Below are 14,494 nucleotides of genomic sequence, written 5' to 3' on the forward strand. Positions count from 1 at the left end.
TTTGCCAGACACTGAGCTAAGTCCTTCATATATACTGTTTCATTTTTAATCCCCAGCTCCCCGGTCAAGAGCTGTGGCTTGGTGGCTCCAGACCAGCTGTTTCTCAGACTCTTTTTCCATATTGAACAAAACCAAGTTATCCCATGAACTTCATACTTAACACAGCACCTTCTTTCAAACCAGGCAACGACCTCTCTGGGTTGAGAACATCTGCCCCGGTGACTTAACATTAGCAACCAACTACCTCTCTCTCTCTTTTTTTTTTTTTTTTTTTATAGGCAGCAAGAAAAGTCTTTATTGATAAGGGTTTGGTAATTAAGAAAGGAAAAGTTTTATTCAGAACTACACAGCTCCTTGGTTGTAGCTAGAAATCAAGACCTGTAGGCCAAGTCCAGGGTCTTAAGGTAAGAGATGTGCAAGGATAGCAGCTCTTAAAGATGGGAGATAGAGCTAAGGCACTTTGACTTCTTGGAAAAGGCTCAGTAGTGGGCAGGGACAGTGTCCAGAGCTTCCTCAGGTTCTCGGGTGATGTCCACATTCTCAGGTTTCTCCCGATGTGTGTTTACGGCTTCCACGTTCAGGTAGATGGACTCCACTTCGCAGCCATAAGCCACAGGTGTGAGTTTAAGCACTGTGTGCAAAGGACACTTGAGATATGGCAGCTCATCTGAACTCTAATCCAGGAAGTAGGCCAGGAGGCACCGCATGACAGCCTGATGACAGATCACCAGTACATTTTCCTGCCGTTCTAACTCCATTATAACTGGCTCCAGACGCTGAACCAGATCCTCATAGGACTCTCCCTTGGGATAGCGGTAGCGATATTTATCTTGGTCCCGTAGTGCAAATTCTTCAGGGTAGTGTTCCTGGATTTCTTCATAGGTCATCTCCTCACAGACACCCTGCTTGCCCCGAGCTGAGAGGCCAGAGTCACCTCCGATGCGGCCTCTGAGGTTGAGTTCACTCTCTCCGTGACGGCATAGGTAGATGGATCGGGGTGTGACGTGGATGTTCATGAGATAGTAGACTGTGCGGCTCTGGATGTGGTCCTGTACTCGGTTCACCATGTATCTTGTGCCCACATCGAAGATCTTGATGTAGGATAGGTGGCTGTCCAGTTCATCATCCAAGGGTTGGTAGTTGACCTCATAGCATTCAAGTCTCTTTAGAAAGTCTTCCAGAACCTTTTCCCGGTCACAGTCTATGTAATCAGGGCTGCCAAGTTTTACTTGCCTGATGTTTTCTGCAATGATGCCAGGGTCATTACAGATGGACTCAATGAAAAAGACCTTGTAACCATGTTCTTTAGCAAACTGCAGAATTAGTGACCGTCGTTCTCTGGTTGTGTTGGTGGCATCAAAAACTGCAACATGACCTTCCTCATGGCTGAGATAGTCATGGACATCCTTCAGGGCTGCCAGGGCACACTGCTTCCTGATATGTAAGGCCTCCATGTTGTCTGGAAGAAAAAATTCGTAGTTCTTGTAGCTCACTGCCTCTCGTCGGTACTGGCCTAAATTAAACACTTTAGTTGGTGTTCCTATCCAGTTGAGATATCTTGTGAGCTTCGTGGAGATATAGGTCTTTCCTCGAGCTGGTAAACCCACCATGATCACCATTGTGGGGGAATTGGTAAACTGGGGTATTGATGCGGTATTAGAACGGGGAAGCCGGCTACAGAGACAGAGCCGAGGAGTGACTCTCAGCTCGGGGTTGCCTTGAACCGGTCGCAGGCTCGGTCAGCTCGGAGCGCGGCCGGAGGCCAGGGTGGCGGGAGTCATTGGGCGCTGTTCTCTGAGGGCGCACTGAGGAGTGGGGCCCCAGGCTCCCCAACTACCTCTCTTTTTAACAATAGTTGATTATTGGGGTCCGAGAGCACTTGGCTAAAATATCTCTAGTGACTTAGAACGCATCTGCTTGTATGGAAGCTTTTGAGCCCCTGGAGGCAAGGACCACACCATCTTACTCCGTTTTATGATCTCCGTGCCTAGCAGAGTGCCTGGCACATTAGCAATGTTCAATAAATGTGTGAAATGCAAGGTTGAAAAAGTGAGTAAATAACCTGCTGTAATTTAGTACACTTCAACACATGGCCTAGTTTTATAAAACGAGCAGCCGGGACACGAGGATGTAAGCTTCCCCACTCTGAATTTGTCCAGGTTCATTGCTGGTACCACCTCCAGGCAGGAGACCCAGTTCTAGCACTGGCTCGGTCACTGGTGGGCTGAGATTCTCCATATCATCAGAATCAGGGTGCCATTTTGGTCTATCTCCAGGGCTGTTTCATGCTTCCCAAAGGCTATTACAAAGGCAGAGGATTTGGGTTATGAACACCTCATTTAAAGGAAAACCCAAGAAAGATGAACAGTATTTACGTCATTGGGTTAACTAGATGATGGAGCTGCCATGCCCACACTGCCTCGCTGACGTGTATCACTGGCCCCAACCTCTCTGTCCAGCTTCATCTTGCGCCATCCTCATCCATCAGGTCTGAAAATGTATCATGCTGCTTTCCACCTCAGGGCCTTTGCGAATGCTGTTACCATTCTGAGGAATGCTCTTCCTCTTCCTGTTTGCTGGTTAGCATCTACTTATCTTTCAGCTTTTAGTTCAGGGAAGCCTTCCCTGAAGCCTCCGCCTTTGACCTATGCCCCTGATGTATGTTGTCACAGTAGCTCCGAGCTTTATTTCATAGCACTTAACCAGTTTTTCATGACCTATTTGTGATTATTTAATTAAGGTCTGTCTCCTTCACTGTAAACAAGGATTCAGTCTGCTTTGCTCACTGTTGTGTCTCCAGTGGCCAGCAAAGCAGTACTTACTGTGGGCTCAAATTATTTTTGTTAGATGTCCTAAGTGTGCACTTGGCTGAGAACCCAGAAATCATCCTTTATGGGACTGACTGAAGTGCCCTCCTCATCTGATAAACTCCTCTCAAAGACCACTCTGGTTCTTAACCTACCTTGTCTGCTGTGGTCCTGATTAATGTGTCTGGTTTCTTCATCTGAACCAACTTTACCCCACAAAGCTTCTGAATACCAGGCTTTTCTACTACAACTTTTAAGGTAAAACTGTTGTCAGTGTTTACATATGGATTCAGAATTTCTTTCTTTGGGGGTATTTCTGTTTCTCTTTAGAAGATCTGTCTACAGATTCTGAAAGCACCCTTACACCAGTCTCTTCCGATGGCTGAGATAATTTCTGGTGGGGGAGTTACAGTACCATTCTTAAGACAGAAGAATGCCGATGACAAAATATAGCAGCTCAGTTTTATCTCACAACTCTTTCAGACAGACTGAGGGCTGACTCTTCCTAACAGAAACTGCTCACATATTTAAGTAACTTTCGGATGAGACAGATAAGCTGCTAATAATATTAAGATTCCCCAGTTTTTAGTTACATGTGCTATAATTCAAAATAACATGGTGGGGTGAGATGGGTACTTAGATACAATAATCCTATGAGCTCAAATACATTTACCCACAAAATAATTTTTGACCTTTTCATTCTTTGGTTTCCTGAAATTTTCCTACTTATTAGCATCTCATCAGTGTTCTACTTCTCTTTTCCCTGGGCAAGCTGGCATGCAGCCACGAACCCAGCATAAAGAGAAGGAGAAATTTTCATATTTTGTATCTCAGACTGGAAATGAGCCTCTCCGGGGACATTTTAGGTTTCCAACAGCTCAGAATCAACTGCACCTTTCTCAGACTTCCTCTGCCCAAACCGGCCGTGCCTGAGGGAGAAAGCAAGCATTTATAAAGAACACAGCCAAACCTCACCCAATTTCCCTTTTCAGCACCCTAATTAAAAAGGCTAAATGGGGTGGCTCCTCCACTCTCTTGAAAATCATCTCTGAAGTACCACTGAAACCTTTCAACAAAGGGGCATTTATACAGCACAACAGAACCTTGATATCTGCAATGCTTAGGAAAAAAAATACATTTCCATTCCCGAGGAAATTAACTCGCCAGGTTTGGTTTCAGTGACTAACCTTCCTTATTTTGCTCCTGTATAATAAAAAGAAACCCCAGAAAATTCTTCTTTATTATTAAAAATATTTTTTATTGAATGAAGCTGATCAATTCTCTTACAAGGGACAGAAATGCACTCAGTATATTCTTTAAAAAATTAAATTATAAGTTAAAAGGGAAGTGTTTTAGTCTCTAATGATAAAAAAAAAAATGCATATAAAACCTGATCTTCCAACAAGCTTTTGTTTGTGTAAGTAGATGGGATCTACTACAGACCCAGATGAGATGGGGCTCTGTTCAGCTTTGGGACAGAAGGACCTCAATTGTCAGTAACTGAGGAGATACGTTCCAGTTAAAAATATTTTGTATCACATATCATTTTATGTCTATTCTACACAGCAAAATCCAGGGGTAAAGCCACCAGTGAAGAGAATACTACTTCTCATAGATTTGCAGCTGACTCTGATGAGCTGTTGGTTATAATTTAAATGTATGCACAGGTTTTTTTTTAAAAGCAGATAGTTAAAACAGCATTTTACATGCAGGGGTTCTCTATTTGATGTCCACACTTTTAAAGAGCTTCTCTGGTATTTAACGTAGTCTGCATCTTTACAGAGAAGTCCTTTTCTCTCTGAGCAGAATTCCAAGTTTGTATATAGAGAATACACAGTAAGGTCTAATTTCTTACACATTAAAAAAAAAAAATGTCCTCAACATGAAAACAGTCAACTTGAAAGCAAACAAAATATAGATGTTAAAAAATTAGCTTTCAGTTTCTGCTTCCCTTTGGTATTAAATGTTGCTTACAAAGGACTACAATCCCCTTTTTGTTTTCAAGGTTAAGTATTAGGTATTGATGTCTGCTTCCTGCCTTCCAAAGATGAAAAATCGGCTTCTGCAGGAAGGAAACACAGAGTTAATAAAATCAAGTCAAACAGAGCATTGGGTAGTGTGCTCCAAGTTCTGAATCTCTATGAAATGAATTATACATCCAGATTTTTATCTACATAAGGTCATGTAAAATACCATAAATATGAAAACTTCTCAGCAAAGAGAGGAAAAGCCCAGGAGAGGAAGAGGGCTATCTACACTTCATGCTTTCACAGTGTTCTTGAGATGTTCTCTGCTTACAATGAAAGCATCTGAAATGATTACACTTTTTAACTTACCAAACTGGATTTTGAAGAAATTTTACATTTGAAATGCAGGTTTGATAGAAGGAAACACATTATCAAGAAAGTGCTTACTACATCAATGAACCTTTCTTTTTTAAGTTTTTATTTTTAAGTAATGCCTACACCCAACGCGGGGCTCAAACTCACAACCCGGGGACCAAGTGTCCCATGCTCCATGGACTGAGCTAGCCAGGCACCCCAGTCAATGAACCTTTTTATAAAACCTGAAACCCCATGAAAACACTTCTTTTCAGACAGCCAACTGAAATGCTTAAATGTTCATTTTAAGAGAGAAGCAGGAGGGAGTGGCATGGAGAGGGAAAGAGAGAGGTAGGTTCCACACCCAGCGTGGATCTCACCACCCTGAGATCATGACCTGAGCCGAAATCAAGAGTTGGATGCTTAACCAACTGAGCCACCCAAGCACCCCTGAAATGTTAATTTAGATTCTGATTTTGAAAGCTGTCTATAGCTGTGCCTGGGTGGCTCAGGTGGTTAAGCATCTGTCTTTGGCTCAGGTGGTGATCCCAGAGTCCTGGGATGGAGCCGTCAGGCTCCCTGCTCAGTGGGGAGCCTATTTCTCCCTCTCCCTCCGCTGCTCTCCCTGCTTGTGCTCTCTCTGGCCTGCTCTCTGTCAAAGAACTAAATAAAATATTTAAAAAAATTTAAAAAGCTGCCTGTATTTACTTCCTTGTGTCTAAAATTCTGGGCACTGAGATCAAGAACTTTTTGATTTGCATTTCTCATACAAATAACTGACACTTTACTGATTAAATTTAGAAGGTATGTATAAATAGGTCAAACAAGAGAAAGGATTACAGATCAAACAAATGCATGGCCTTGACTCTACATTATCAATGTTCCCAAGTTACTTGTTAAATATTAAGGGAGATAGAAGGGGAGATACACACAAAGGTGACTTACCTACGACCACAATGAACAGTCAAGTTGACTTTTGTGTTCTTCAATTACTAAGAAAGGTATTTTTCTGAGCTGACTCTTCTGCGACTTCTAAGTTCTATAATACAACTTCAAAATTAGTACCCAGGAGAGAAAAACTGGACAGTACTTAAGACAATACACAAATATAGCAGAAATGCCTTTAGAACACCTTAAGGAATTAATGAAATACAAAGAAGTCATTTTATACAGCTACCATCTATCCAGCAAAGAGGTACTGATTTCCTATTCGTGTGTGGGGCCCTTTTGGGTCTAACTGCCTAGTGGTGAGGTTGTGTTTGCTTTTCCATGTATGCTAAGCCTTCAGCTACGGCAATCAGCTAATGCCCAAATATAACTGACTCTTTGTCAGCCTTAATATGGACTATGTCGTGAGCCCTTGAAAGAGACAGTGGTCACCAACAGGAATGAACAACTCTAAGTACCCCTGTTAATTAAAGTACCTACTAAAGGCTTGGTTAGCATTGCTAGTTGTTTCAGGAGAGATGTTTTTAAAAAGCAGCAGCAAAAAAAGGAAAGAGGAGGAAGATACCTGGAAAGACATGGGTAGACGCAGGTGGTAAACTTTCGCACCTGGTAAGCCCCCCTTCTCAGCCCCTTTCTCCTCCCCATGGGGCCTGCATTTGAGCTAGGCTAGGGTTATTCTCTGGGCTTTCACTCATGCCGCTTCCTCTCTGCTCAAACAGCCTTCTTATGTATTTTATAACCTGATGTATTTTATTCATTTAGAAACATTATTCTAATGGGAGAAGATATTTGCAAATGACCTAGTGGATAAAGGGCTAGAATCCAGAATCTTTAAGGAACTCAACAAAATCAATATCCCCAAAATAAGTAATCCAGCTAAGAAATGGGCAGAACACATGAACAGATTTTTCTCCAAAGAAGACATCCAAATGGCCAACAGACACATGGAAAAATGCTCAGCATCACTCATCATCAGGAAAATACAAATCACAACCATGGTATCACCTCACCCCTGTCAGAGTGGCTAAAATTAACCACTCAGGAAACAACAGGTGTTGGTGAGGATGTAGAGAAAGGGGAGCCTTTTGCACTGTTGACTGGAATGCAAACTGGTGCAGCCACTCCGGAGAACAGTATGGCAATTCCTCTAAAGTTAAAAATGGAGCTCCCCTACAACCCAGCAATTGCATTAGTAGGTATTTATCCAAAGGACAGAAAAATGCTGACTCAAAGGGTTCCATGCAACTGATGTTTATGGCAGCACTATCAATGACAGCCCAATTATGGAAAGAGCCCAAATGTCCACTGACTGATGAACGGATAAAGAAGATGTGGTGTATACAGACAACGGAATGTGACTCAGCCATCAGAAAGAATGAAATCTTGCCATTTGCAACAACATAGATGGAACTAGAGTGTATTATGCTGAGCGAACTAAGAGAAAGACAAATACCATATGGTTTCACTCAAATCTGGAATTTAAGAAACAAAATAGATGAACATAGGGGAAGGGGAGGAAAATTAAAATAAGATAAAAACAGAGAGGGAGACAACCATAAGAGACTCTTAACTAGAGAGAACTGAGGGTTGCCAGAGGGGAGGTGGGGGGGGGTAGGCTGAATGGGTGATGGGTGTGGAGGAGGACACGCTGGGATGCGTACTGGGTGTTATGTGTAAGTGAAGAATCACTAAATTCTAGTCCTGAAACCAATACTACACTACATGTTAACTAACTTGGATTAAAAAAAAAATACATATCAAAACAAATAAACATCATTCTAAAGGGGATCTATAGGGTTTATCAGCCTGTGATTAAAAAAAAAAAAAAGGCTAAGAGCCCTAAGAGCCCTGGCAGACAACACCAACAGTTTCAAACCAGCCATGAAGGGTGTCCAGTCCCATGTACTTGTCAAAAGTCCAAATTCAGATTCCAGTGGAATCTCTCCCTCTCCCCACCTCTCAGGTAAGTAGAAAGCCTGCTGTAGGGAAGGTGATGTGGTCAGCTGTGCAATGTTTTATTCCGTCTTTCCTTTTTTCCTCTTTTTAAATTATCGGGGGCTCTTGTTAAATAGCTAATACGCTGACATAAAATAAACAAACATATATTCTTCTCCCCATCCCCTTTGTACATGTGAAGAATACCATAGAGACCCTTCAATATCTCGCTTCTATTCGCTTATGAATAAATCCCAGGAGTATTTCCACGTCCCAGGTCTTCCTCATTCCGGTTAACGGCTCTGTAATGTTCCATTGTGGACGTACCATCATGACTCCCTCAACTCCTTTTTGCTGGACACCTGATTGCTTCCGAACTTTCGCTACTACAAAGCAATCCTGCAACGAAGAACTTGTACCCAGGCCACATTATACACATGTGGGTATACTTGTAGGAGAGAGTCCCAGAGTGATATTGCTGTGTCAAAGGATCAATTTTTAGGAAACAGTGCTAAGTTCCCCACTAGAAGGTCTGGATCACTTTTTGTACCTCCAGCGATGTCTAAGAATGTGCTGCAGAAAAAGGTTTTGAAATAAGACCCTTGTTTTCAGCACCAGATGGCAAAAGAGGGTGAGGCACACAGGCCTCTCAGAACCTTATCCTGCTTCCCTATCGCAAAAATTAAGGATCTTTAACAAATTATTTGCTTTTTCCTGTAACTAGCTACACCCAACTCACAGGACCAGAGGGAGGGAGCTGTAAAATATGTCGCCAAGTAGATTTCTTTGTTTTGTTTTTTTAAAGATTTTATTTATTTGAGAGACAGAGAATGTGTGAGCAGGGGGAGGGGCAGAAGGAGGAGGAGAAGTAAACTCCTCACCAGGCAGGGAGCCTGACGCAGGGTTCTATCCCAGGACCCTGGGATCATGACCTCAGGCAACGGCAGAGAGACACTTAACCAACTGAGCCGCCCAGACACTTTTAAATTTCTGTTAATTGAATTGTTTTTGCAACATTTCCAGAATTACTTAATAATCTTCTGGAAGGGGCGCCTGGGTGGCTCAGTGGGTTAAAGCCTCTGCCTTTGGCTCAGGTCATGATCCCAGGGTCCTGGGATGGAGCACCGCGTCGGGCTCTCTGCTCGGCAGGGAGCCTGCTTCCCCCTCTCTCTGCCTGCCTCTCTGCCTACTTGTGATCTGTCAAATAAATAAATAAAATCTTTAAAAAATAATAATAATCTTCTGGAAAATGTGTTCCATCTGCAGCCAATATTTTTTCCAACTAATTCCACATGATTATCTGATTCCGGTTGCAGGGATGTTAAGTAAGAGATTTCATCACTCTTCCTCACCCCTAAGATGAAAGGTTGAGATTGTGTACCTCTTCTGGGTCTTTCTAGCTCAAAAATTCTCTTAAACCAAGTTTTCATCAACATCAACAGCTTGAGCATGTTTTCAGTCTAGAGCTAAGGTTACTGTTTTGTCTTTTTCCTGTTCTTCCTGTTCACGTCCATCACAGGTGTTTCCTGGGCAATCTCTGGACCAGGTACAGTGTGTGCTACAACTAGGGGGGCCAGGGTGGGGAAGAGGGGCTCCTGAAGGGGCTCACAGAGGAGAGGGAGACAGGCATGTAACCTACCACGCACTGTGACCCGCATGCTCACGGAGACACACATGCAGAAACACACAGCCGTGCCGTGAAGACCAAAGTGAAGAAGATCTCAGATTTTATCTCAGATAGGAATTTAACATAAAATCCCACAGAAGAAGGTAAGAGCCTGAGGCCATGAGAATGAACAGGAGTCTGTCCAGTAGATCATGCTGAAGGACGGTCAGTTCTGCTGGAACACGTGTTTTGAAAATATCAAGTTGTTCTGACACAGCCAATGTATTACGGAACTATTTGGGCATAATTTGAAGTTTACCTTTATTTATGTGCAACTTCGTCCATGAGAAACACTAGGTAACCCATACCCAGCTGGACCGAGCCACGGCACGCAGGAATACGTACATCCACCCGCACCCCTCAAACATCCGCTGGCCCCCTCGGCTTCCCAGGTGTGCTATAAGCCGCCCCCATTCACATCGGCGTCCGGTTACCTTCCCGCCACTTCCCAGTGAATCACGAGTTGCCACTTCCCGGACACCTAAAGTGCCATCTTTACTGCAATATTTATGTATTTCTTAACCACCTAGCAGGTATAAAAACTCCTACCATTTTGATTACATTCCTATCCTTTAAAAAAAAAAAATGTATCACTGGCGAAGTGTTTGAGTGTTACGCTCCTAATCCCATTTTTCCTGTAAGCCTGTGAGGTTTTTATTACAAAATTTTGCATTGTGTGGTCATATTTAGGAATCCGTAAGTTGTATTACAGAGGTAATGTGGTTATCAAAATAAGAAACAAGGCTGTGATATAATAATATGCACTTTTTAAAAAGTTTAAGTAATCTCTATACCCCATGAGGGGCTCAAACTCACAACCCCAAGATCAAGAGTCACACACTCCACAGACTAAGCCAACCAAGTGCCCTTTGCACTCTCCCCCTACCTTTTTAAAAAAAAATATTTTATTTGTTTATTTGAAAGAGAGAGAGAGAGAGAGAGAGAGAGAGAGAACACGAGCAGGGAGGAGAAGGAGAAGCAGGCTCCCCGCTGAGCAGGGACCCAGGCGCCGGACTTGATCTCGAGACCCTGGGATCATGACCCCAGCCAAAGGCAGACAGATGCTTAACTGACTGAGCCACCCAGGCACTCCATACTTTTTTCTTCTTTTTTTAAAAGAGATTTTATTTATTTCTTTGCAAGACAGAGACAGAGAGAGTGAGCATGAGCTGGGGGGGGCGGCAGAAGGAGAAGCAGGCTCCCCCGCCAAGCAGGGAGCCTGACACAGGGCTCGATCCCAGGATCCTGAGATCATGACTTGAGTTGAAGGCAGATGCTTAACCAACTGAGCCACCCAGGCGTCCCTGTACTCTTCTTTATTAAAGCATTAAATAATAAGATCTAGCAACAGGTCTACTATTCTATAATTCTGAGGTCGTGGTAAGTTCTAAAGGGTATTTCAAGATATCTGCAATAACTATAATGTGATATGAAACCATGTGTGATCTCTACTGGGGACAAAGTCATAGGTTTTACATACTCCTGTGGCTTGTTTTCTATATTTATAATTAAAGGAAATGCTAAATTTCAACTAGAGATTAATTTAAATAAGCTTATGTGTGATTTCTATTCCCATCAAAGTTTATGGATCCCCTGAATTCTATTCAATAAACTGATTAAAAATCTCAGCCCAACAAATCCATAGAGAAAAAAAGTAGATTAATAGTCGCCAGGGGCTAGGGGAGAGGGAATGGGGAGTGACTGCTAATAGGTACAGGGTTTCTTCTGGGATGATGAAAATGTTCTAAAATTGGATTAGGGTGACAGTTACACAATTCTGTAAATATACTAAAACCACTGGATTGTATATTTCACATGGAAGAACATTACATTATGTATATTATATCTCAATAAAGCTGTTTAAAAAAAAAACCCTTATGAATACTGAAAAACACTTTCTTTCCCAAAGTAAGTAAATTGCTTCACTAATGCTTTTTGTCAAAAGAAAATCTTTCCAGAAAACACCACAAAGTCCATCAGGGCTTCCACTTTGAAAAGCTCACATGGCATAAGTGGCATATTTACTTCAAAAGTCACTATTTTGGGGGCCCAAATTATTCTTTGAGGTAATCTTTGAAACTACATTGAAGGTCATGGCCATGAGTGTGTTGATTCTAGAATGGTTAATGTTCTTGGGGAGCCTGGCTGCCTCAGTTGGAGTGTGCAACTCTTGATCTCAAGAGTTGTGAGTTCGAGCCCTACATTGGGTGTAGAGATAAAATAAAATAAAATAAAATAAAATAAAATAAAATAAAATAAATTAAAAACAAAATCTTCAAAAAAATAATAAAACGATTAATGTTCTAGTTTCATATCTGTGTCACATGGAAACAGCTCCATGGAACTCTGAATCTAATAAAATACCAGTATGATAGAAAGCTAAGCAAGCAATGCCACCAGAGAGCATTTCATTGAACAAGACAAGGATGTCCACTCTCAGCACTGATATGCAGGTCTTAGCCAGAGCAATAAGGTAAGAAAAAGACATAACCTAAAGATTATAAAAAGAAATTATTTACAAATGACATGACTGTCTATGTAGAAAATGCTAAGAATCTACAGAAAACCTAATAGAATAGGTGAATTTAGTTAAAAACAATTTACAAAAGTCAACTGCAGTCCTCTATACCATCAACAGACAAGGAGAGAGTGAAATTTAAAATATCATGTATAATAGAATCAATAAACAAAATAATAGGAAGAAAAGTAACAAAAGATATACAAGACCCCCATGAACGCTACAAAATATGATTAAGAGAAATGAAGGAAGACCTAAATAAACGGAGATATAAGCTGTCCACAAATGTCAATTCTTGGGCACCTGGGCGGCTCAGTCGTTAAGTGTCTGCCTTTGGCTAAGGTCATGATCTCAGGGTCCTGGGATCGAGTCCCGCATTGGGCTCCCTGCTCACTGGGGAGTCTGCTTCTCCCTCTGCCACTCCCCTGCTTGTGCTCTCTCCCTCTTAAATAAATAAAATCTTTAAAATAATGTCAATTCTTCCCAAAGTTATCTATAAATTCAATGAAATCAGAAAATCAGAGTGTATTTTTGTAAAAAATTGACAAGCTGGCTCTAAAACGGCTACGGAACCGCAAAAGAACTAGGATAGACAAAGCAATTTTGCAAAAAAGAACAAAGTAGATCATGCATACTACTTGATTTCAGGACTTTTTTTTTTTTCAGATTGTTAGCTAATTTTTTAAAAAGATTTTTATTTATTTATTTGAGATAGAATGAGAGAAAGAGCACAAGCATGGGGAGCAGCAGCCAGAGGGAGAAGCAGGCTCCCTGCCAAGCAGGGAGCAGGATGTGGGGCTCGATCCCAGGACTCCAAGATCATGACCTGAGCCAAAGGCAGATGCTCAACTGACTGAGCCACTGAGGCACCCCTGATTTCAGGACTTTCTACAGAGTTTATATAATCAATACACTGTGGTCTAAGGAAAACAACCAGATCAATAGGACTGATCAGAGAGTCCAAAAATAGACCCTTGCACATACAGGCAACTGATTTTCAACAAAGTTGTCAAAAGTAATTCAACAAAAACAGGACAGTCTTTTTTTTTTTTTTTTAAGATTTTATTTATTTATTTGACAGACAGAGATCACAAGTAGGCAGAGAGGCAGACAGATAGAGAGAGAGGTGGAAGCAGGCTCCCTGCAGAGCACAGAGCCCGATGTGGGGCTCGATCCCAGGACACCGGGACCATGACCTGAGCCGAAGGCAGAGGCTTTAACCCACTGAGCCACCCAGGTGCCCCCAGGACAGTCTTTTCAACAAATGGTGCTGGAACTGGATATCGATGGGAAGCAAAATGAGCCTGATCCTTACTTCATATCATCTGCAAAAATTAAACTGATATGAGCCAAAAACCTAACAGAACTTTAAAACTTTCAGGAGGAGAAAATATTTACACCCTTGGGGTAGATTCCTCAGGATACAAAGAGCACCATCTGAAAAAAAATTGATAACTGGACTTCATCAAGATTTTGCCTTTCTGGAGCACCTGGGTGGCTCAGTGGGTTAAAGCCTCTGCCTTCGGCTCAGGTCATGATTCCAGGGTCCTGGGATCGAGCCCCGCATCGGGCTCTCGGCTCAGCGGGGAGCCTGCTTCCCCCTCTCTCTCTGCCTGCCTCTCTGCCTACTTGTGATCTCTGTCTGTCAAATAAATAAATAAAATCTTTAAAAAAAAAGATTTTGCCTTTCTGCTCTTCAAAAGACACTTAAGAAAATAAAAAGGCAAACCACAAACTGGGAGAAAATATTCACAATATATCTGACAAAAGACAAAGGCCTGTGTGCAGACTATGTTAAGAACTCTTATAATTCAGTAACAGAGGAAGCAATTCCAATTTAAAATGGGCAGGAGGCTTGAACAGACGCCTCACAAGAGAAGATATGTGAAGAGCCAATAAGCACGTGAAAAGATGCACATCATCCGATTATCAGGAAAATTCAAGTGAAGGGGCAACCAAATGTCACCTCCCATTTACTAAGACGGCTAAAATCAAGCGGACCAACAAAAGCAAGTGCTGACGAGGACGCAGAGCCCCTGGGACGCGCATACACTGCTGGTAGGGAGGGGAAGCGTCCAAACTACCTCGAAAACCAATGTGGCAGTTCATTAAAAAGTTAAACATACGATTGTCCTGTAACTAGTGATTCTACTTCTAGGTATTTGCCTCAGAGCAATAAAAACTTATGTACGTTAGAAAGGACTCATATAGGGCACCAGGGTGGCTCAATCAGTGAAGCGTCTGCCTTCGGTTCAGGTCATGATCCCAGAGTCCTGGGATTGATCCCCGTCAGGCTCCT

General features: G+C 42.2%; 2 protein-coding genes across 14 annotated transcripts in view; both read right to left on the reverse strand.

The window, feature by feature from the left end:
* Nucleotides 1-307: 307 nt before the first annotated feature.
* On the reverse strand, nt 308-1,619 carry PFKFB1 (6-phosphofructo-2-kinase/fructose-2,6-biphosphatase 1). The gene has a single exon (XM_047698099.1). It carries the CDS (start codon nt 1,617-1,619, stop codon nt 675-677), a length of 945 nt encoding a protein of 314 aa, XP_047554055.1. The 3' UTR covers nt 308-674.
* Nucleotides 308-14,494, reverse strand: part of CCDC62 (coiled-coil domain containing 62) — a 46,526-nt gene continuing 32,339 nt past the window's right edge. For 11 of the 13 annotated variants that reach the window (XM_047698096.1, XM_047698090.1, XM_047698092.1 and 8 more), the window contains 2 exons: nt 6,074-6,167; nt 4,500-4,869 (listed from right to left, as the gene is read on the reverse strand). In XM_047698096.1, coding sequence (XP_047554052.1) covers nt 6,114-6,167 — 54 coding nt within the window. In that variant the 3' untranslated portion in view covers nt 4,500-4,869; nt 6,074-6,113. Of the gene's footprint in view, nt 3,737-4,499; nt 4,870-6,073; nt 6,168-13,460; nt 13,633-14,494 lie in introns of those variants that run through there. The other 2 variants (XM_047698084.1, XM_047698086.1) reach the window with 2 other exon arrangements.

Source organism: Lutra lutra, chromosome 12 (genome assembly GCF_902655055.1).
Source record: "Lutra lutra chromosome 12, mLutLut1.2, whole genome shotgun sequence".
NCBI classification, from domain to species: Eukaryota; Metazoa; Chordata; class Mammalia; order Carnivora; family Mustelidae; genus Lutra; species Lutra lutra.